General features: G+C 47.2%; 1 protein-coding gene across 3 annotated transcripts in view; it reads left to right on the forward strand.

The window, feature by feature from the left end:
- The window catches only part of LOC138489495 (zinc finger protein 154-like), a 355,077-nt gene that overhangs the window by 235,064 nt on the left and 94,920 nt on the right, over nt 1-25,093 (forward strand). For all 3 annotated transcript variants that reach the window (XM_069617237.1, XM_069617238.1, XM_069617239.1), the window contains 2 exons: nt 6,390-6,464; nt 6,735-6,833. In XM_069617237.1, coding sequence (XP_069473338.1) covers nt 6,390-6,464; nt 6,735-6,833 — 174 coding nt within the window. The remainder of the gene's footprint in view (nt 1-6,389; nt 6,465-6,734; nt 6,834-25,093) is intronic.

The following is a 25,093-nucleotide window of genomic DNA, read 5'->3' on the forward strand; positions in this document are numbered from 1 at the left end:
CTTCTTCCTTTGACTGGTGGGAATAACCACCGTCTTTTCGCCTTCCCGACGTACCTCGTGGCCGCCTTGCCTGTGCCAAGCACCCCGGCAACTGGGATACCACGTTTTACCACGACCGCGAAACAAAGGTACCACCTTTAACCGGAAAACTCCGCGGCTGGTTTCTTCCCTGGTAGTGCAATGACCTTCATCTTTCCTCCAAGTCGAGATCTTCTCTTCCCCTGGACGACGACGCAACTTGCACCCACTGCCAGGAACAACTGCCACCGCTGGAGGATCCTTCCCACTTAAGGTACCGTGTCCCGCCTGGCTTCCCTTGCTACCGACTGTACGAGGTAGATTTAGCCCCCGGCTTTAGAACCTGGGTTAGCCTGGGACACCCTGGCTAAACTTTCCTAAGCCTCTCTAAACTCTTTTTGAACTCTCTGCAAGACTTTCTAAGCCTAGAGTAACTGTGTGATCTTGGGCGCATTTGTGCTCTGCTCTCTCTAAGAGTGGGCCCAGCCTTTGGACTTTGGCTCACCAGTGACTTTTGCTCTTCTGCCTTGCTAAGAGTGTTCCTGAATCTTAGAGTGGTGTACCTTTCCATATTCTGTCTTTTTCCCTCCCTTTCTCACAAACTTATTGGAGTGCCATCTAGTTAAACGCTCACCTCTGGATGAAAATAAGTGGTGTTTTACAGTGACTTATCTGATAAGGAAAAAGGGGTGTACATATTACAATAGTAACTGTGTTTAGAATATTTTACAACAAGAGTGCTGGAGTGTTTCAAACCTTGTGTTTTTAAATAAATATTTATATACTTTGATACCAAAGCTCTGGTCAGTGTTTGCTTATATTATTGTATCTGAGTGCCTATTGTGTATACTTTGCATACTGTCTAACTCTTCTTGAGGGAAGTCTGACTGCTCAGCCACAGCTACCAGGTAAATTTATGGGTGGTACAGACTGCTACCAAGGGGGTTTACTGCCAACACCTGTAGTCTTAAATCTTTTGCAGTGTTCCCTAAGGGAACTGCACAGGTTTCTGCCTAACACTGACCCGTCTATGAAATACATTTTTCCTTCTGTAAGGGTGTTTTCACTTGCTTTGGGAATATCATCGCCCTCTCCCTCATATATGCTACAATCGTGTTCCTGTAAATCCTCATTTGTGCATGGCTCTGTAATAAAGGTGGCTGGGTTCACTGTCTTGCATCTGACCACATGTACATTTGGACTTGATATTATTATTTCATAAGCAGATGCTCTCTGTGTTTTGAGGGTAGATTTTGATCTTTCCAAGATAGCAAATAACGAGTGTTCCGCATATAGCGTCACTGAACATCCCATTACGATCGTGGCACTTTTCTCAATGGCGAAGGCCGCTGCAGCGAGGGCCTGTTCGCAAGCGAAATGTCCCTGCATTACTGGGTCTAATATTTCACTGTAGTACGCTAATGGTTTGTGGCCTAGCAATGTCTTTTGTGTCAATACTGCTGTCATCAATATTCCATTGCTGTGTGAAAACAGGAAAAATTCCCTTTCATAATCTGGATTTGCAAGGACTGGGGCGTCTGAAATAAGGTCTTTTAATCGAGAGAATTGAGCAATTGTCTCCTGTGTCCATTTTATTGGGGCTCTGTTCTTTTGTGCTTCTTTTAGTGCTTGTAGCATTGGCCGTGTGTATGCTGCGTAATCGAGGATCCACGCTCAGCAATAGTTACATATACCAAGACATTTCTGCATGTCCTTCACTGTTTTTGGTATGATAATGTGTCGAATGGCTGCTACTCTGTCTGGTAGTATTCTTTTTCCATCTTTAGATATTTGCTGGCCAAGATACACAACGTCAGCAAGGCAGTATTGTAACTTTCCTTTGTCCACCTTGTATCCCTTGGCAGCCAATACGTTAAGCAGTGTTATCGAGTCTTCTCTACACTCTTCTTCTGTTTTACTGCGATCCTTGGCATGGCTGTTCCTCTCCGTTCCATTGCCCTTAGTCCTCTCCAACCCACTGCGCTGCTATTCCAATGGGCCTTCCTCCCGCGTTTTCCTCTCCTTCGTTTCCTCTGTCTGCTGTTTTACTGGCAGTAATGGCGGCGACCTTCACTAATTTCGTCTGTACTCATTTTGCTTCGTCAGCCAGCCTCTTTTGCGTGACCTCCTTTTCCTTCTCTTTGATCCTCCTTGTACAATTATGCTCTGAATTTCAGGCCACCCTTTGGCTTCGATCCCAGCTATTTTGTCCAAGGCCTTCTGCACCTCTTTCGGCAACCCCTTTTTAATGATAAAATAGAATAAGGCTGTTGATTGATTCCATGCCGTACCAGTTTCGCTTCTCCATAAGTCTTGCACTCGCAAAATGAATTGCGCAGGATCCTCGTTCTCCTCCATCGTGCACTGCATCACTGCATGTAAATCTGGAACGTCTGGAAATGCACGCCGCAATGCATCCCACATTTGTGCTCGAACATTGTTAAATGGTGATCCATCGTGTCGGTCAGAGCTCATCGTTACTCCCGGGAACCCTGCCCTTTCCCAGATTGTGTCTGCTTGGTCCCCAATTGCTGAAACTAATAGACATTTTACATCACCTACAGCTAACGGCACACCTGCCGTGTTCTTCTCAAATACATGTATCCACTTACCTGCCCCTTCCCGTCAGCGGGGGAACGAGTTTTAATAAGTTGGTTTAGTCCATTTGGGCCCAAGGAACATAGTTTGGCCTACCTGCTCCTTTATGTATCAGTGGCATTTGTAGTTTTTGTTTCTTTCCCTTTCTGCTTGTCTTCCCTTTTTTCGTTTTACTTACCAATGTATTTCCTATCCTCCCTGTTCGTTGTCTTAATCTACCTTGCCATAATGGTGGCGATAGTGTGTCTGGATAACGGCGGTTTGGCAGTGGAGAACCCTCCGCGGCAGCTGCCTCTTCGTATTCATCTAAATCGTCCCATATTTCTTCTATTTCTGACTCTAATTCGTTATTATCCTCCCAGTTTTCCTTGGGTTCACTTCCTTGTCTTTCACTCTGATCTCCACTTTGTTGACTCTCCGGTGTATCTGGGTGTATAATTCTCACTGGTTTGTTATTCAATTGGAACAGGAACTGTCCTGACTGCCACTCTTGTTCTTGCCTCTGCTGCGATGACATCCCTTGCAATACTATAGACTGCCCTGATACCGAGGCTACTGGGGTTGCATTGCTTGCTGCCCCTATCGGGGGTGCGAGATCTGCCAGTGACAGCGGGGGTACCTTTTCTCCCCCTGGCAGCATTTTCCCTTTGTCACATAAAGCTCTTAACCGTGTTATTTCCATTTGTGCGTGTGCTAGCTGACAGTTCAAATCACCTGTTAAACGTGCTATGTCCACAGGAGGAGCACTCGTGGGGCCATACAGTCCTCCTTTGTCATATGGTGGAGGTTCGGGGGCTGTTGCCCCGCTCTGGGCTGAGGCGGTGGGTGGTATATACAGGGGTTCACTAAACCCTACCGCTGGCCTAGTCATTAAGGGATAGATTTTTGTTACTACGTTTTCGGTTGTAGTTGTTGAGCATTCCCCTTTTGGTGTCCCGCCTACTTCTTCAGGGTTTTTCTGCTTTTCTGTCATTCGGCATGTACCTACCTCTGCCGTGGGGGCAACTTCCTCAAACATTCGCCATAAATCTAACACTTCTCTCCGGTTCTGTAACTGTTTCCCTTTGTATCGTGCTAGCAAATGTGTTGATACTGGGTCCAACACTCTTTTGTCAAATGATCCTCCTTCTGGCCAAATTGGTGTAACCCCGTCTCCTTTTATCTCAGTGATCCATTGATCGTGATACTTCTGTATCCTGTCGCTATAAAGTGGAAGGTGCTGGCAAATATGTGCCAGTGGTGTTCCCCCCCCCCAAGGCAATGTTTCTTTTCCTATCTTGTGTATTCTAGTACCTTTGAATCTCTTCCCTCCTTTAACTAGGTATGTCAGTTACAATATGTGGAAATAATACGTTTTTTATTAATGCTTACAATTACCAAATGTCACATTAGCTTTTTGAGAGGTGTTACCTGATCACCCCTACAGTTTATTTCTTCTGCTTTACCTTATATCAATCACAAATTACTTGTATTAAAATACTTTAGCGTGTTCAACAAAACATATACATAAAAGCAGACCAACAAACATATAATCATGCAACATACACATGCACTGCCTGCGCGCATTTGTTCTTTCCCTATTCCCGTTACTGTCCCTGTTTTTTCTTCTTCCCTATACTACCAACTATTTCGCATTCACTCCCCACCTCTTTCACCTTTATTATGTCTCAAGATTTCTTACTTCCACGGAAAAAGAATATTCTAAAAAACTACTCTGAGCCTACACAAGACCCCTACTATTTTTCTCTTTATCTCTATTCTGCACTTGGTCGGGACAAATGCTATGCGGCGCCACCTTCTACCCCCTACGGGCTAGGATACCACTTCTCTTCTTCTTCTCACTTCTTACAACACCTAATGGCCATATAAAGGATAGATCAGAAAAGCCTCACCGTCACTCACACAGACCCTATTCTTGGCTACCTTCCCTTTGTTGCTAATTCCCTTCTTCCCGTATTTCCCCTTACCTTCCTTTGGGGTCTTTGCAACCGGGACTCCACGTGTTCAGTCAGGTACTCCGAGGGTCGCCGCTCACGGCCGGACCGCGCTCAGGTCCGTCCCCCAACCAAGCCGTGGCCTGCCTTGGCGAGCAGCTTTTTCGATCGGGTATTCGTCAACTGGGAACCCTTGACCCTTTCTTCTTGGTGTGCACAGTCTGGTCAACTGGGGAGGCGATGGTTCTGCTCGGGGGCACCCTGGATCTCGCTGCCGGGCGGCGCAGGCCTCAAGGCACCTCTAAATCATGTCGCGGGGGTCGCCAAAAATGTAGGAACCTTTCCCCGTTTTACTACGTGTGAGAGAAAAAATAAAATAGCAGACAAAACCCCTTGTCGGGGAAAGAGGCACTGAGACCCGGCTGCAAGAGTTCAAAGGATGGTTTATTTCTCCAGCTAGGAAATAACCCAAAAAAACTCTCCCAAATCTCATTACATCATTCTGGTATTTATATTAGTTAAAGTAACTCTAACAAAAAATGCTAAATGGACCCGATTGGCCAGACGGTGTGGTGCTGTAGGTGTGGGTAGCATCTCTTCCTCCTGGTTGGCTGAGTAGCTGACGGACGTCAAACATCTTGTGCTCCATGCAGGTCAGGGTCCGGTCACTGTGGTCACTACCTAAGCTAATATGTTACATACTAAATAACAAATTATTTAAAACATTTTATACTACTTGTCACATTTCTACATAAGTCGCACACATTGATCATTCTCAGTACAATTGGGTCATTCGTGGCTTTAATTGAAGGCCTTGACCTTTATTGGGCATGTAAAAAGAATCAGGCTATGTTTCGCATCTCTTCTAGGTTTCAAACCCATTAGTACAAGTAAAAACATATATAGTAATAAAAATGCTTAAGGTTAGTGGTGGCTGTGTTGGGTGGGTTTCGCAGCACAGGCTAGGGTCTGGCACTTGAAAGAAATACCTTACAGGGGGTGCAGGGTCAGGATGGCAATAAATTGTTCTAATGGGGGTGGGTGGCTTGCACGTTTATGAGGACGAATCGAGCAGAAAGTGCTTAGCTCATCCTGGTTCACATGCCAGTTCTCAGACGAACAGTGATCTCAGAGGAAGAAAACTGTAGCATATTGATTGTTGCAACTTTCTCCAGCTTCAGCGTGAGAATGGAAGCGCAGAGCTTTCCTTCGCAGGGGGAGTGCAAGGGTGGGGGCCAGCCAGCTGCCTGCGCACCTTGTGTGTGTGTCTCTGTCCTTGGCTGCTGCGGTGGAAAGGGAGCTGAGCATTGCTGCACTATCGCAGTGAGGCCTGTTTACCCAAGATGGAGTCGAAAGGGGGCACAAAAGATGGATGCCTCGTGTCCTGCTCAGTAGTCCCATCTATGTAGCAGTCAACCATGGTTAACTTTACATAAGGGCAAGGGGCAATCCCACTACCAGAGGCACGCGGTCCAAGCCTCGTACTGAGGAGCGTACGACACGAGGGGGCCTAAGGACCCCTCGCTCCCATACAGTCTAAAGAAGACTTTTAATGTATAGTTATTATTGTGCAGCAGAATAAAGTTGGCCACACCTCTTAAGGCTTGGAAATGCCGCCAATACACTGTAGTTCCTGTGCCCTTTCCATGAAGATTGTACTCTTATACATTATGCAATATTTTATTCTGTGTTTGGCTTTTGTTGTTCAATGTCACAGGAATAAAGCATATTTACTATTTACTGCTATTACCTGAGCATCGCTTTGGAAACATCATGTTGGTGTAAAGGGCATTTTCACACAACCTTGTAACTTGTTCTTTGTTGTTTCTTTGAGGAAAGATGAAGCCTCAGGTTCAGTGTTTGCTTCTCATCTTGGAGAGGAAGTGGGAGGAAGGAGTCCAGGGCAAGAGTTAGGTGAGTGTCACACATGCTCCTGGGAGCCTCCAGTACTTGCATTGAATGTAAGTGGTATATGCTCCTGGCATGAGACATTGCAGGGCTCGCTCGGTTGCCCATCTCTTCCCATCGTGTTACAGAATATCCTGGTTTGTTGCATGTCTTGGGTTGAACAATTGTTGGTCACTCTTCTCCTTGTGTACAAGTTCCTATTTTTCTGATACAAATTTTAGCATACAGGTTTCCTGCACATGTTTTCATTAGACTGTTCTCTTCATGGGATTACAGGACATGCAAGTATTACAGCTGTCGACACGATGTTTGTTGAAGGCCCGACTGATGCCTGTTCCATGGAGACCCTTGAATCTGAGAACGGGAGTCCTACAGGTGGGCAGAAAGAACTGATGAGCTTGAACAGGGTTGGAGACAGACTCAGACCTTTTGGGGGGGGGGGCTAGAATTTATGTCTTTGGATTCATAATGAAACGTCAATTGATATTGTCTGGACAGGCTTTTATCCTCTGCCACTGTAGGTTTGGTGCTGCCATCACATAATGATTGTTTAAACGTTAGGTAAATACTCGGCTCTCTGAGGTTAGTAATTTGACAGGCTTTAACATGTAGCTCGGCTGAGTTTGCTGGGAACTCTCAAAAGAGAAATATCTGATCTGCTCAGCAAGAAATGACATGTCACCCCGGGAACACCTGTAACTTCTATTCTGCTGTGTTTGCAGGTGTGTAATTAGCTGTTCCATCAGTGGCAGCTGGTGTAATTTCTTTCTCTGCAGTGACGTAAATATTTATCACTTTTTGGGATGGTTCCCCAGTATGCGAGAGGTCATCTGGGGATCCGTCCGACTCCCAAGTGCCCAGCACCCTTCCCCAGAATAAAAGGAGGACTCAGCCAACGGCAAGTTAGAACTGCGGTTTATTGCAAAAACCACCAGGGATCATAGAAGACCATCAAGATTCTCCAGTACATCTCAACTTTACAATGCATGCTCCAGAGTTTTATTGGGACACTGCGTCATCACCTGGGCCCTTCCCCAAAAACCTACCCCCGGTGCGGATTGGGTGCTGAGAGTGGTATCCCTTTCAGAAGTATACTTTAGAGGTTATTCTACTAGCCCTTGCATGTCAGGTGGCTGGCCTGTCCCGTCCCAAGAAAGTATCTGTTGCATTGTTGCAGAGTAGTGGGCTTACCATTGGTTCTTGCCCCTTGCCATCCCCCCCCCCCTGATTTTCGATTTTGTGATTGGCTAGAGCTGATCTCCCCAGGCCTGAGACTCGATTTGGTTCTCAGCTCTCTGTGCACCTCTTCAAGGTAATGTGAAATGATTGTGCCTGTATTGTATCTGGTAGTGTACCACCTTTGCCTATGAGAATGCATATCCACGTTGCAACACTTGTTTCACTCTGCGTCTGGGCTGCTGGGATTGGCTCTCCTTTCCCACCACAGTTGAATGCTCATTGACTGGGTCGGCTGCATCACATGTTTGTAGACCACAACATCGAGCTATTGAGCCTGCATTCATGAGGATTTGTTCAATTTTCCTGCAGCTGGTCCCTTTGTCGAGTTTGGAATGTGACCGTGTATCTCTGACCTTGGCTGTGAGCCTGCCTTGTGCTCCGTGCAGTCTGACTCAGCTCCTCTTGTTTGTTTGTTTGTTTGTTTATTGAGTTGTATTGTGCGCCAAACCCAAAGGTATCTGGGCGCATTTGCAGAGTTACAAGTATACTTTAAGCGCGAGTTACAATAGTTACAATTGAATGAGTTACAGGCTACAATTAATTTATACATAATAAAGACAGATAGCATATCCATGATAATACACAGGATAATGCAATGCAGGTGCAAAGTAAAATACAATAACGGTCAGTGGCAGTGGTAACAGTGCCAGAAAGTCATATGGCGACAATTGACAGGGTTTACACAATCCAGGCATGTCAGAGGTCCTTATCTACAAGCCAATTTATGGTTTTTCGCCTAAAATTAGGGAAGGGTTGTTCCGCTCTTAAGGAATGAGGGAGGGCATTCCAGAGCTGCGTCGCCATAACAAGGAAGCTGCTCCCCCACGCCTTTTTTAGTTTGAATCTGGGGACGACCAGAAAGGATGAGTAAACTAAAGTGGGTAAGAGGTAAAGTGGGGCAGCATCATTCAGGCACTTGTGGGTTAGAGAGACAGTTTTAACAGTTTTAAGCATAATTTTGTCATTAATGTAGAGCCATTTGTTCTCTCCTCAGCTCCGATATGTGCTCCCTCCTTTGTATGCCAAGTGCTGATCTGAGCGCATTGTTTAGGAGAATTTTGATTTTCTTAGCAATGTACTTGCTTGCACCCACCCGAGGATCACTGGAGCTGTGGTATTGGAAGGCACAAGCAGGCCGTTGCCTTTGTGTGAAGGCCGGCTGAGGCTTTCCGATGCTTCCGAATACAGGAAATAGCAACGTTGGTGCAACAGGTAACAGGGCTTGTCTGCTGCTGTTTCTAGGCGACCATATCAACAAGTGTCTTGTCTCGTGCTCTGTGGCTTTCAGCTGCAAAGTTACAGCGATGATTCCCAAATGGGACAGTGGTGATTTCTCTGCTCCTGGTGGATGGATTAGGCCAGTTTCACTGTAGCAGGCTTCAGGGCACAGGAGGGCACAGCAGCAATGCACCTGTGAAGTTCGTCACCACGGTGGGGCGACACGGTAACCGCGTGTACTCTGGTTCGGGCGCTCTCTCTTTACTCCAGACCTGGGAATGCCAAGTGTACGAAATTCAGTGTAAGAGTGCCGTGAACACAGAGCTTGCGATGTACCAAGTTTCAAGGGTCTCCTCTAAATGGCGGCAGTGGCAGAGCAAAGGTCCTGTGCAAGCTGGTCAGCCCACTGGTTGGCCCAGGGACACTTCCGAGAAGGCTTACTTGCAGGGTTTGATGAAGGTGCTGAGAATAGTTAGTCCCACTATTCCAATGTGTTGAAGCGTCTTCTCAGACCTTCTAGTTTGATCAGATGCAGAGGGGTCCAGCGGGACAACAGCTGGCTTAGGGTGCCAAATCTTCCAGTAGGTCACCAACGGTTCCTCGACTCGGCTTCTTGGTTTCAGGATACTCGGATCCTATCCTAGGTTCAGTGAGAACTCAAGAGATCGACCTGGTATGGGTGTTTGCAGCCTTCTCTTTTCCAGAATCTTCTTCGCGCCAAAATGAAGAGGATCCAATGGGAGATCCGCTCACATACAGGCACACCAGACGTGGACCAATCACAGAACACTGTGGTCCCAGTCATTCACAGCACACCAGACCCTCTGGAACCCAGGATGTGTATTGGAACTAGACAGTCCAGCCCACATCCTGTGGGCACACACACAAGGCAAGCAGAAGCCTGCAAAAGCTTGGTGTTTCGCAGGAGAATGCATGCCCAAATAAGGACTGACCTGGGTCGGCTAAACCCTGGGAAGGTAAAGGAGCAAGATGGCCAAAGGACGGGAAAAAGAACCTCGTGGCATGGCCATTTTGGAGCCAGGCCACCTTCCTGTGTCAACTGCGGTAAACAGGGTTTTCATTGCAAGAAAGGGTTAAAAATACGCGAAAAGATAAGCTGCCACCAGCCCTGTCCAAGGCACATCTGCACGTCTCCTAAAAATCCTTTGGCTGGGGCCATTGGAAATGAAAGGAAGACGCAAGCGCACTGTACTGTAATGTACATTGTGCACTTGTAACATGTTGCAGAAAAGTTGCAAGTTTGGAAAGGACTAAGGGAAACAAAGTCTCCCAGTACTTACTGTCTTAAGGGCATCTCAGTTTCCCCATAATAAAGTGAGGGAAAGCCCCGAGGAGTGCAGCTGAAGGATGTGCTTCACTGGCAAAATCAGACTATGGTGTTTAAACAGCAGCACAATGTTGGGGTACGCAACTGGAGGGAAAACTTCACATAAATGGGAATCTTTCCCAACAGTGACTTCGAGTGTTCCTGGCTCTCTGTCCTGTCATGTTCATGGGGTGAGTAGGGGCATTCCTGGGACCTTCAGTCCCTCTTTGGTCGACCTGTCGACCACTTCTCGATATGGTACTACTATTATCCTTGGCAGCCATATTTTGGTCAGTCTTCCAAGGTATCGTCAAGTTGGCATGATCGTCAAAATTCCAGGTCATGTACTTGCACTCTCCTTCTGGGTCGCACCATGTCCATCTTCCTCCATATTTCTTGTTGTCGTACCGATTATCTTACTTCATTGGCCCTCATTACGAGTTCGGCGGTAACCCCGCGTCGGGGTCTGGGTCCTCCGATTGAGGACTTACCGGGCCATTCCGAGTTCGGAAGGCCCGGTAATTCCTCCCTCCAAGGACCCGGACACGGTCCTTCCCCATTCCCATTTCGGCCCGCTTAGGGCTGAATGGGAATGGGAAAGGGAGCAAACAACGGGCCATTATGAGATGGCCTGTTGTTTGCTCCCTCTTCCCCTCGCGGGACCCGGTAAGCACGCCTGGTTTTCCTAGGCGTGCTTACCGTGTCCCGAGGGGAACTCGTAATGCGGCAGTACGGGGTGAACGGTGCAGCACCTTTTACGGCGCCGTTCACTCCGTACCGCCAGGGTCATAATGAGGCCCATTGTCTCTTGTGGGAATAGTGGATATTCCATTAGTCCTGCACTCAGTGTGTCTTTCTTCCACTATCTTGTCCTTTTTACCTCCTCACGTCTATCAGCGCCTTAATCGCTATCGATTTCTCAGTCGTTTTGCGGCATTGAGTGATGCAGATCTTTATCACACAGTCCCACTAGTACCGATATTAGTGTCCCTAGTAATACTTTCAGTCCGTCTGCCAGCCAGGAAGGCATACGCTATCCAGCTTTGGCCTTTTCCAGTTCCCTTTGCTTCTTCCTCCATTTCGGTATGCATCTTGGGCAATTGTGTCACTGCTTCTGTCAGTGTGCCATTCGCTCCGTCATTGGCAGGTGCAAACGTGCAAAAGGATCTCCCGATTTTTGCGCAAATTCCTCCTTCCATTGCTGTGAGAAGTTCCAGAACGTTTCTGTTCTGGAGCGCCATCAGCCTTACTGCTCTGAGCTCTTCTTTTATTGTGTTGAAGCCATTCACTGTAGAGTTTGTCAGCATCAACTCCCACCTGGTTATTTGTAAACATTTTGCGTTCATATACGTCTGGACTGCTGGAACCACTGACACGAAGAACATTTCTGCTCTGCTGAATAACCTATGTTCTGGTGGTACATTATCTAATGCTGTTTTGGATTCTGATGAGAAATAGTTGTCTCTTTTCACTCTACTCACTTCACAGGCTGTTTCTTTCTTCCCTTTGCCCCTACTCCCACTCGAGTCATCGAGCCCAGTAATGATCCATCAGTACTGCAGTGCTGATCTTCATTGCTGGATGCTTTTCTGTGTACGGACATCATGTGTTATCTCCAGCTCTCACTTCTCCCCCATTCTTGTAGCACAATGCTGCTTTCTTCAGAGGTATTATAGGCAGGTGAGCAGTTTGGCACGTGCATCCCATTCCTTCAGGCACTTGTCATTCTTGCCTTGTACTGTATTCACTGGTGATTGTACAAGGCTGTGTGCTCTGCTTCCCACTACTCCATCCTTCTTCTGTGTATACTTGGCCATACACGAGCATCTGTGGTCTTTCCTAGCATCCTGGTTCGCCACCTATTTCTTTCACCCCCCTCTTAGGGCAGGGCAGCTCTTTCAGTGTTATTGTGTCCCCTTTCTGCGGCCCATCAGTTACATATTAATAATAATAATAATATTAATAATTTAGCATTTCTGATGTTTGGTAATCTGCTTAGAATCACATGCTGTGCATAGTCCGACATCCAGTGGTCACTGCGGAGTATTGCATCTTGTTTTTCGAAAGTCGAAAAGGGGACGTCGACATAAGCGTGTCTGTAACACTATCCCTATGGTGACGTGTAGTGTACCCAAAATCCCTCACACGTCGAGGTCCCTCAGATTGTTTTTTTCCGCCCAGAATACTGGTCGCCTTAAGCGGAGCTCATAAGAGACATTGCCATTTACTTGACCCTTGGTCGATTTGCCAGTTATTGTTAACTTATATCACCTCCAGACCTCTTTCGACGGCCATTCACTTCCCCGCCAAGTCAAGATCTTCGACGGCAGTGGTTTCGACGGAGGTGATCCTATCGGCGCGGCCGAACACGTGGCCCGGCCTCGCCGGCCTACACAGTAGGGAGAGTGGGGGTCGGGGTGGACATATCTGCTTCTTCTAGAATGCCTTTCCTTTTCTCCCCCCTTTCCTTCCGGTTCGTTATCACTGGTTACGCCCTCAGCTATGGAGAGGACTCCTTTTAGATTTTGCCCACATTGTAAGGGCAAATTTCCGTGGAAGGACGAGCATAAGCGGTGTAACAGTTGCTTACCCATCGACCACAACAAGGCCGGGTGTGCGGCCTGTAAGCTCCTTCGTCCAAAAACTTTGAAGGAACGCAGGGCCAAAAGGTGGGCAGCCCACGGCATGTGGAAGGCTGATTCATCGCCTGCGGCCGCCGAGTGTAATAAGGGGGATAGTGATAATGCTAACTCCGTAACGGAGGTTGTTGACCTCTCATTGGAGTGCTCCCGCTCCATCGCGTCTGTTCCCGGCCCCGAAAAGCTTGGCTCCGGCCCTACTAATGGGGAGATGCACCCCGGCGACACAGACGCACACGGAAAAGTCACTAAACACACAACCCACGGCCATTCGTCGAGTAAATTGAAGAAGGCCTCAGTGCCAACAGAGACGCCAAATCGACCGGCTGCCTCCGCCGACCGTAAGGGCCAGCAGCCCTCCCCGCAGCTGCATGTGCGCCTAGCGACTGGGCCATCTACAACTAAGGGCGCTACCACTAAAACATCAGTCGAAACGCCTCGAAAGAAGGCATCCGTCGACTGTAAGGTTTCCGGCTCCGCCGAAAACTATTCACGACCAGCCTTCGACAGAGAAGTTAGTCATGGAAAGCATAGCTAGAATAGTCTGCAAAGACTCGCAGAAACGGCTGGTGAAGGAGTCACCGAAGCCTGCTCAAAAGGTCAGGGACATGCCGAAATCTACAGAGGGTACGCCGGAACCTCCCCCCACGTCGAAGGGAAGACCCAGAGATACGTCCCCATCGTCGGGCCCACGAGAAGGATTCTCAGAGGGTGACAGGGGTATATCCTCCACTTTATGGGAGAGATCTCGCCTCCTAGAGGCAGAGGAGCACGCCTTTCCGCCACTAGACCATTCTGGGTCATCCCAGTGGACTAGGGAAAGATTTGAATCATGTATTGACAGGCTAGATTGGTTTGTGTCCACTTCTGAACACTTTTCACCTAAAAGGCCAAGGGAGGTGCTCCCTCAAGACCCTAGAGCCAAATTCCCAAGACTTTTTGATTGGTAAGGCGGTTGATGATGCACTGGAAACAGCTAAGAAGGAACACGAAACATTAAAAACCCTGGCCAAATCACGAGACCCCCTAATAAGCGCAGTTATGACAACTGTGTCCAACGACAAACTCAACAACAATACACCTCAGCCAGCAACTGGTCCTCCCCTCAGGGAACCAGTGGACAGTATGCTCAAAGAGGACAACGTGGCAAGGGAAGAGGTCGGCGCCCCACTCCTAGAGGCTCCCCGGCTACCACCACCAAATGGCCTGATCGGGTCCCCTCCCATGCATCTTCGGTCGAGGGCCGGTTCACATCATTTCTGCAAGTATGGGAGGGAATTACCACAGACTGTTGGGTACTGTCAACAATAGCCCACGGTTACTGTATCGAATTCAGTCGGTTCCCAACATTCAGACCCCCAAGGGGAAGATGTCTGTCACCAGAACACCTCTCCATCCTTCTTCAGGAAGTCGAATTGCTACTGGAAAAAGGAGCCATAGAGGTTGTGCCTCTATCACAGGTAAAGGAGGGTATTTATTCAGTGTACTTCCTTGTACCCAAAAAGGATCGAACTATGCGCCCTGTATTAGATCTGCGCCCAGCGAACAATTTGTAAAACCACAAAAGTTTCGGATGGTGACGCTACAGGCAGTAGTCCCCCTGCTCACACAGGAGGATTACATGGCAACACTGGACATGAAAGATGCATACTTTCATATTTCAATGTTGCCAGCGCACAGGAAATATCTCAGGTTCATGATAGAAGGCAAACACCATCAGTTCAAAGTGCTACCCTTCGGCATAGCCTCAGCGCCAAGGGTATTCACGAAGGTACTGGCAGTGGTAGTGGCACACCTGTGCAGGTTGTCCATTCCAGTCTATTCTTACCTCGACAACTGGCTCATAACAGGGGATTCTTACGAAACATGCTTCACGAACATCCAAAAGACTATAGACCTCCTGTTCCACCTGGGCTTCTCCATCAACGAAAAGAAGTCCAGTCTAGACCCCAGCCAAGTCAAGCAATTCCTAGGGGCTCTAGTTCGAACAAAGGATGGCCTTGTCTTCCCCTACAACGAGAGGGTCCAAAACATGCTGTTTCATATCCCCCAATATGTAGCCAGTCAAAAGGTGACGGTACGCAAAGCCATGCGATTGCTACGAATGATGGCGTTGTGTATTTATTTGGTCCCTCACGCGCGCCTGTGCATGCGCCCAATGCAAGAGTGGCTCAACAGCCAGTGGTGTCAGGCCAGCGGACATTGGGACGATCTAGTGGTGGTCTCGCAAGCCTTGGTTCTCTCGCTGCGGTGGTGGTCAAAGGAAAACCTTGTGTTGGGGAAATCTTTTGCCACCCCCGCAGTGGAAGCCACTCTAACCGCAGATTCATCCCTCACAGGGTGGGGCTCGCTTATCCCATCAGACTGCACACAGAGTTTGGACTTCAAGTGTGGCGTCCAAACACATAAACCTGCTGGAATTATTGGTGGTCTGAAGGCTTTCCAGACACACCTACAAGGAAAGACAGTGCTGATTCTTAAAGCACCACGGCCATGCACTACCTGAACAAGCAAGGGGGCACTCAATCTCCAGGACTGTCCAAGCTGTCCTAGAACATCTGGAAGTGGGCTCTCAAACACATGTTCCTGTTATCAAAACATGTACCAGGGGAACTCAATCTTCTGGCAGACGAACTCAGCAGAGACTTCCCTCTACCAGCAGAGTATGAATGCCGATTACACGAAGACATTGTCTCCAATGTTTTCGCAGAATGGGGCTTCCCAGAGATCGACCTGTTCGCAACTCTGGAAAACACACAATGCCAAGATTATGCCTCCAGGTACCCCCAGAACCGCCCCAAGGGGAAGGGCCTCTGGATAACATTGTCAGGGAAATTTGTCTACGCTCCCCCCCCCAAGAGTCCCCTTCTCAACAAGATAGCGCACAAGATGCACCAGGAACTAGTTACCATGATACTGGTGGCCCCCATGTGGGCCCGCCAACCCTGGTTCGCTCATCTGATGGAGATGTCACTATCTCCTCCAGTGAAACTGCCCTGCCCGTACAACATGTTGTCACAGGACAGGGGCCGAACGCTGCATCCATGCCCACAGACCCTGAACTTGGCAGCCTGGCTCCTGAGGTCATAGAATTTGGACATCTGCAGCTCCCTCAGAGATGCATGGACATTCTCAGAGAGGCTAGGAAACCGAACACTCGTTACAGCTACTCTAGTAAGTGGAGACGATTTGTCATCTGGTGTAACTCAAAGAGCATCAACCCAGTTGACTGCTCTCCCACTTATATTGTTTTATACCTGACTCACTTGCTGGACTCAGGGTTAGTCTTTAATTCTATTAAAGTTCACCTAGCTGTGCTCTTCGCCTACACTACGTCTCAACATAAGGTGTCATGGTGGAAGGTTCCAGTTATTAAAGCCTTCATGAAGGGAGTGAAAAGAATTCACCCTCCTATATCTAACCCTCCTCCCGGATGGGACCTAAAAGTTGTGTTAACCAGGCTAATGGGCTCCCCCTTCAAGCCCATGCATAAAGCAACCATTAAGGATCTCACTCTGAAGACTGCTTTCTTGATAGTGATCACCTCCATTAGGAGAGTGAGTGAACTACAAGCGCTCTCTATCTTAGATCCCTTTGTAACAGTTCACAAAGATAAGGTGGTTCTACGCACACAAATTCATGCACCGAAATGCATTTCTAAGTTTCATGTCAACCAGTCTATAGAACTACCAACGTTCTTTCAAAATCCTTCAAACTTCGGCGAAAAGCGCCTACACACACTCGATGTGCGCAGGGCAGTCATGTTTTATATGGAAAGAATGCATCCACTAAGAAAGACTAATCAGTTCTTTGTCTCAGTGGCGGCAGGAAGAGAAGGGGATGCAGTCTCCAAATCCACTATCTCTAGATGGATTGTCCGCTGCATCACTCTGAGTTACACTCTTGCTAAGAGAGAACTACCCTTCAAGCATAGAGCACACTCTACTCGAGGCACTGGGGCATCCATAGCGTTCATTGCAAATGTTCCCCTAGAGTCCATTTGCAAAGCAGCAACCTAGAGTTCTGTACACAACTTTACAAAACACTATTGTCTAGATGCTCACTCTAGATCTGATTCTCATGTGGGACAAGCAGTACTAAGACACCTTTTTTCTACTGTTCCTTCTCAGAACCCACCTCCAACTCCGGGGACTGCTCGCTAGTCTATACAAAGCATGTGATTCTAAGCAGATTAACAAACATCAGAAGACATGCATTACTTACCGTAAAAGCATATCTGATGGTTGTATCTGCGTAGATTCACATGCGCCCACCCTTCCTCCCCGCTCGGATGGAAGGAACATAGACGTCTTATTACTTTCTCTCTTTTCTGTACTCAATCACGTTAGTCATAAGGCTCCCTCATGGCAGAAAAAATACAAACAGAGGGACCTCGACGCGTGAGGGATTTTGGGTACACTATACTTCACTATAGGGATAGTGTTACAGACACGCCTATGTCGACGTCCCCTTTTCGACTTTCGAAAAACAAGATGCAATACTCTGCAGTGACCACTGGATGTCGGACTATGCACAGCATGTGAATCTAAGCAGCTACAGCCATCAGAAATGCTTTTACGGTAAGTAATGCATGTTTTATATAGCGCTACGAACCCTTAGGTATCTGAGTGCTGCTTATTATTACCCACAGTGTGTGGTGCTCATTTATCGACCTCGGAAGGATGAAAGGCTGAGTTTGACCCTGCCGGGATTTGAACCTGCGTCAGCAGGCTCTGCACAGATGTCAAAGCGAGCGCTCTACTCGCTGTGCTATCGGACCAGCTATTGTATATAGATATTGTATAGCTTGGTCTAACTGCCAATAATTGTTCATCATGTCGCAAGTCTTTATGTAACTATCTTCGTATGGGAAGGTCGCCTGAGACATCCATCTCAAAGTTGCAGGTTTCCCTTGGAATCTTCCTTGAGTTGTAACCATGGATAGGTACATAAGGCATTGGGCTCTTGCTGCTGGTATTTCAGTTGCTATGAACGTTCTGGAGGCACTCGTGGCGTAGGTGATTAATGAGCAGACATAACAGCTCTCCCCGGTGGTTTCCTTACATACTTTGGTCATGTGCTTGTACCATATGTTATTAGACACTCAGGCAGTGTCGATGAGACATAGATCCACTCCCTGCATGTATGTGTCAGCACTGTGCGTACCTCTCCTTACCGTGCTGTCAGTGCTTTCCTGTCCACCTGCCATGGTCGTTCCACCTGCTCGGGTTGGGGTAATGTTAGTAGAGGATACAGCGGTTTCACTAGTCGCAGGTGATATTCGCCAAAATATGAATGCAAAGACCCCACTTGGGAATAAGGGACACGACAAAATGAGCATATTTTTTATGATTTCACCCATTTACCGGTGCTTCTGGATCCTTGTGCAGCTTGAAGATTTCAGTTGCCTGCCTAAAATGCACACCAACTGAGCATTACTTTGTTAGTGTTTAGATTAGTTATAAGCCCCGTGGAACATGTAATGGTTCATTGCAATGACAACCGTTCCCACCACACAGTCCTAACTCTAGGGTCTCAAAGTACTGCAAGAACTGATGGGTTTCCTCCAAGTTGTGGTTAAGCTTATGCCAAATATGCTAGAAAAACATGGTAATATATACCAGGTGGACATGCTCGAAATCTGTTGAACCTTCTAATAAAGTGGACAAATTAGCCCAAAAAGGTATCGGGTCGTAAATCATTGGGTAACATGAACAGTCATGAAATATTACAGTCGAACTTTCTCGAAGAATGTATGTAGAGAATAAAATAAACAGACAGTGTATCCTCGCTCTGGATATGTAGGAAGTCCTTGCCCTAACTCTGCTGCCCTTGAGTGAGTAACCATTGGGTGTCCTCGATTCGGCAGTATAGGTTCAGAATTATCTTGTTGTTCCTCTTGCTGAGGATCGTTGGCCCTGTCGATCTTGTTGCCAGCAGGTGAGACCACAGCTTTGTGAGGCTTGAGGTCTGTGACGTGATTCCATGCGGTCTTTCCCTCGAGCCCGACCGCTCTTTCTGTCACTGATTCAGCTGTATAAGGGCCGGTGCATTCCATCAACTGACAAATTTCGTAGTGGGACACAGCCCCCAGGAAAAGCAGGTGGTTCCTGTAACAGGTCCTCTGGGACGTTGACACTGTTGCTTTCTATGCTGGCGTCAGAGCCTCCCTGGTGTCGTATCTGGTGAGAGATAAAAGAGGCACTAGCAATCAAGGAATTAACATAATCATGCATTTTCTGGACTAAAACAGTCGCACTACTTTCTGCATCTTTTAGTGCCCTAGTGGGAGAAGCCTGGGGTAGTTGTATGTGCTATCCTGTCACCACCTCGTGTGGGGTTAAATGATGGTCACACCCAGGCTTGTTGGGCAATGCAAATAATGCTAAGGGTAAGCAGTGGAGCCAATCTTTGTTTGTACTCTTTTTGGTTTTTGCAGTGCTTTCCTCCAGACGGCTATTGAGTCGTTTACGCACCCCGTGTGACTGCGGGTGATAAGCACGGGAAAATTTGTGTTGAATGCCCAGCAACGTTGTGATATGCTTGAACATCTAATTGGCGAAGTGAGGGCCATTGTCAGACCACAGGACCTCACACGCCCAATCGTGGGAATACTTCCTGGACCAGAAATGTTGCTGCCCTGAGTGCGTTAGGATGGGAACAGGGGCCTACCTCAATCGAGCGTGAGAATTGGCCAACAACCACTATCATGTAGCGGTATCTACGACTTGGATCATGTCAACATAGTCGACATGGAGGTGTTGAAATCGACTAGCCGGGTGAGGTATGGCTCTTCTCACAACTCTCAATGTATTTCCTGCAGTAAAGTGTTTGCAAATTAGGCAGTTGGTCATAAATTCAGCCACGTGTTCTGCCAAATGAGGACAGAACCATGTTTCTCCAATATGGGCGGCAAGCACCTCCTTTCCTGTATGTGTTGGATAATGTAACTGTGTCAGTGCTGTGTGCAAGAATGCTAGTGTTGGAACGAACTCCCAGCTATGCCAGAGGGCCACTAGGGGTTTGTGGACTCTCGGAAGGCCCAACACCTTCCACAGGATAAACTGAGGACTCGGTCAACAGCAAGTTCAAACTGCGGTTTATTACAGACAAAACCAACAGGGATCAGCACAGGGACAGAAGAAATCCATGGATATCTCAACTTCTCCTGGCTCGCAGGCCAATTTTGTACCCTAATTATGTCAGAGTGATGTTACAACCTGGGCCCTTCTCCAGAAAAACTATCGGACCACTGGATTGGCTACTGAGTAATATACCACCTATAGTGGACACTATAACAATGTTGCAGTATGAGGGTCTTGCCATTGGTTCTTGCCCATTGTTACCCACTCCTAGGGTACTGAACTGTGGTTGGCTAGAGCTTACTTCCCAGGCCTGGGATCTGCAAAGGTATTCAGCTCTTTGTGTACCTTTTCAAGGTAATAAGAATGCCTATGTGTCTGCATTATAATTTATGTGTACCACCTCAGTCTATGAGAGTGCTTGTTCACTCGGTGCAACACTTGTCTCACATTGTAGCATCTTTGTCTATTAGCGTGAGATCAGCTCTTTCCCATCGCTAGTCGCTGTCCATTGTCTGCGTCGGCTGGGTCACATGTTCGGAGACCATGATTTGCAGCTGTGCAGCTCTGAATTATGAGGAATTATTTGTATTAACTGCAGCTGGTGCTAAAGTCTTTCAGGGAATGGAATATCATCCGCATCTTGTAGCCTTGGCAGTGGGTCCTGTCTCACACGTTTTGCTCTTTGTTCAGCCTGAATTCAGCTCAGTTTGGCTCTTGCTGAGAGGCCTGCGGCCTGCTGTAATGATCCTAAACCATTATAATGTGGTTTCTACAATGTTCGTGCTATACTACATTCTCCATAAGTTAGTCACACTTGGTTCTGTCAGGTCCCATAGGTGCTCCTGCAGTTCGAAAAGGTTATTTGCATGTAAGCATTTGCAAGCGTTGCTCAGGATCTCTTGCTTCTTGTGGTTCCTGCGTTGCTGTGTTTGGGTAATGGCAAAATAATAAAACAATGACAATATGTAGATGTGTCTCCTCTAACTATAGAACTGTATGCTCGTGTTCTTCATGTATTCGGGTGTGTGTTTATGGCCCGGAGTGCAGATGGCACGTGTACTTAATGTCTAACGCTGCTAAATCGTAGTGTCTCTAATCGATACTGCTTTAATCGATACTGTCGATGTTAGGGAGAATTCTCCCTTTAGGCTGAATTTCCTAACCTAGTGAGTTCCCCAGCAGCTTTGCTGGATTTCTGGAGTTTGTTTTTTCCTCCTGCCAAGAGTGAGACTCTTTTTCTCCCACTCTTGGACATGGTTAATGGTATTCCTTTGATTGGTGATGTGTTTTATGGGCTATGGGGTCCTTTACTCCATAGGGTCTCATGTGTTTTTCCTATGTGTGTTACACACCACCCTCCGTGCAGTAGCACAGGGGTGTCATAGTGACACCCCACCATAGACTCCATACCCTGGGACTCACTACTGTCTCCCAGGGCATGTAAAGTCACCATTGGCTTTACTAGTCCCAAATTATTAACAGAAAACAGTACAAACCATCATATTGTGGACGTACTGGTCGGGGCAATTTGGTTGCCCCGGGGTCTGTTAGTCGAGGGGGCACGTCTCTGTCCCCCCTGATCGAGTTTTGGCTGGTGGCAGTGGAAACTACTTTTTATATTCGACCGTGAATATTTTCCTATGGGATTTTCCCATTGTTCGAGGCTACCAACTTTAATTATTTAATTCTCATAGCCTCGAACATACCGCCAGTTTACTTAATTAATATTTATTCTCCGGTTGTTTTTTTTTTGCCAAGACTCGATTCTAAAATGTTGTTTGTGTTCTCTTCTGTCACTCCAACCCAAGTCGAGCCCTTTGTTCCACTTTTTGGCAGGCTTCTCCACAGAAGCCTCCAAAAGTGGTGCCACTCTGTCTGGGTACCACATGGGGTGTGGGAGGGGGTTTAGGCACCCTGGACCGAGTTAGGTCGCACTGTTGTGTGATTGGCCCAGCCGGCTCACCACTTAGCATGTTTGAGTGACAGCTAGGCTGAGTGAATGGGGGTTCTGTGCATAAAAGCAGGGCTTTGGGGACTGGAACTTCAGAAGTCACCACAGGACCTGAGAATCCGACGAGGGAGAAGCTGAGCCGACCTAACACGACGACGCCACCGGTGGAGCCCTGCGGAACCGACTCACCACTTCCCGACGACAGAGAAGATCTCCCGGCTGGAGAGGCTTCTTCCCCTGACTGGTGGGCACAACCAGTTTACCTTTCTTTCTTTGCACCCCAGCCCGGTTTGTGGTCGAACTGCCCGTGCCAAGCACCCCGGCAGCCGTATAGCCACTCACCACTGAACCGCGAATCACCGGACCGCTCCTTGTACCTGAGAAACTCTGCGGCTGGTTTCTTCCCTGGCAGTGCAACAGACTCCTGTCTTCCTCCACGACGAGATCCTCTCTTCCCCCGGACGAAACACCGACTTGCACCCGCTGCCAGGAACAACTGTCCCGCTGGAGTGTTCTCACCACTTTAAGGTACCGTGTCCGCCAGGCCTCCCTTTCTAAAGATTGCAACAAGGTAATAATAACTCCTTAACCTTCTGGACTGGGCTGGCCGCCTTGACCCTCTAACTGGTCCCTTTCTTGGTCCAACTCCTTTTTTTGAACCGTTACGAGGCGTTGGTGCACTGCAACCGTGTGACCTTGGACACATTTTGTTTTGATCCTCTTAAAGCGGATCCAGCCTATTGACTCTGAATTCACGGTGTTACTTTGCCTTTCCCTCTTGTGTGTTCGTGAAAAAGTGTTGGGATCTGTTTCAATTTATTCTCTGCTTTTCTCTCCCTTTTTAAAACGAATTATTAGAGTGCCATCTACGAAAACGAATTATTAGAGTGCCATCTACGCTAAGCGCTCACCGCTGTCTGAAAATAAGTGGGGCTTTACTTAAGACTTGTCTAATATTCTTTTAAGCGAGTGTTTATCTTTTAGTGACCGTGTTTTCGAATTGCTTATTATCAGTGCCTGTGTGTTTTTCTAGATGTGGTTTTAAATAAATAATTATATCGCGTTTACACCAAGCCCTGGTCAGTGTTTGCTTGTTCTATTGTGTGTTCTTGACCTATTGTGAATACTCTGTATATTGCCTAACTCTTCTTGAGGGAAGTCTGACTGCTCAGCCACAGCTACCAAGTGAATCTGTGTGGTACAGACTGCTACCAAGTTGGTTTACTGCCAAACACCTGCAGTCCTAAATCTTTTGCAGTGGTCCCAGAGGGAACTGCACAGGTTTCTGCCTAACACTGGTGTACAGCGGTGGGATTTGTATTGAGTATACACTTTAGAGTGCTTGTTGAACACTTTAGGACAACTAACCACAGAGCTTAGCACTAAAAAGCTGATTTTCTAACTATGTCTGCTATGGAGAGTTATACCCTAGAATCATTGTCTGCCAAAACTGCTGATTGCTTAAAAGTATTGTGTAGACATAAGAATCTCTCTGAGAAGGGCAAGAAAATGGAACTTATAGAAAGATTGTTAGAAAACCAAAGTCTGGGTGGTACAGAGGAATCTACCCCCCCAGCAAATGTAGAAAACAGTGATGGTATTGATCTGAATCAAAGGCTTGAGAATGAGTCAGAAGAGGAAAGTGAACCTAATGAAGTTAGCCAGTCTGAGCCTCTGTCTGCCTTACCTACTGTACCTACTGGGCCTATACCAGGTCCCACATGTAACCCTGCTTATTTTGAACTTGAAAAAATGAAGCTTGAATTAGAGTACAAACGTTTTATTGCTCAATCTGAAAGAAACCAAGAGCTAGAGTTCAGAAGAATGAATGCCCAGGCTGAGCAGAAGCAAGCTGAGTTAAGACTCAGAGAAATAGAGCTTAATCACGAATTAGAAATGAAAAAGTTGTCTGTGGAAAATGTTTCTCTCTCCTATGGTTCTTCTAGGAGTTCCAGTCCCAAAAGACCCCGGATGCCTAAGGAATTAGTGGGTATGTATGAACCTAGATTGCATGTGTTGGATTGGTTGAACATTTTTGAGTATAATCATGGGCTCCAGGACATCACAGGGAATGAGTTACTTCCCTGGTTGTTCTCTAGGCTTCCCCCTGTTGCAACTGATGTGGTAATGGAGTTGGGGGAGGTGGATAAGAAGGATTATGAATGTGTAAAGCTAGCTTTGATAGCTAGATTTGGGAAGACCCCTTCCCAGTACCTTAAGAGGTTTAGGACCCTCAAAAACATGATGGTACCCCTTGGGCTACCTGGCTGAGTGAAAGTTTGAAAAACTTAGAGGGATGGATTAAGGGTTACAGAGTTAACACTTACGAAGGACTGAAGAATCTTGTAATGTTGGAGTCAATTTATGATGCCTGCTCTCCTGAGCTCAGACAACACTTGGCTGATTCAAAGGAATTAGATTCCAGGAAGTTAACTAAGGCTGCTGACTTGTGGGTTGCCAACAGGGCCACTCACAAGGATTCTGGGGCTACTCAGAAAAAGGATGAGGGAAAACAGCCAAAAAAGGACTCCAAAGAGAATTCTAATAATTCCAATTCCAAAGAGGGCCCCAAACAGAACCAAAAGGGTAAGCCACCAGGGAAACCAAATCAGGCTAGTGTACCTCCTGGTGCCAAACCAGAAGGAGGTTCGAACAAGCCACCATTCCAGAAAGCATTTGGTAAATGCTTTGTGGCTCTACTGACCATGTGAAAGGAGATCCCAGATGTAAGGGTAAACCTTCAGGGGTCCAGCTTGTCTCCTTAGCCTTCGCTCCAGAGGAGGAAGTCCAAATGGCAAGTGGAAACTTTGTATTACTGGCTGATGAACCCATTGGAGTCTCAGCAAGTGTTTCTTTAGTATCTCTGGGTTTGTGGGAACAACAGAACTTAGATGTCTATAATTCTAACCCAGATAATACTAAAGAGTATTATAAAGACAGTGTCCAGGTGAATGGTCAGGAGACTCCTGCCATTAGGGACACTGGGGCCAGCATAACTGTGGTGGACAAATCATTTTTTCAGGCAGATGATGTTGCTAAGGCACCCAAAGGCCTCACCAAGTTAGCTGGAGGGCCTGTGCAGATGCTTCCCCAATTACCAGTTCTCGTCCAGTGTAATGACATGACAGTGAAGATACCTGTCAGCATACAAAGTGAGGTGTCAGGAAGGGTTCTGC

The sequence above is a fragment of the Ambystoma mexicanum genome, chromosome 9 (assembly GCF_040938575.1).
Source record: "Ambystoma mexicanum isolate Mex_15411 chromosome 9, UKY_AmexF1_1, whole genome shotgun sequence".
NCBI lineage: Eukaryota > Metazoa > Chordata > Amphibia > Caudata > Ambystomatidae > Ambystoma > Ambystoma mexicanum.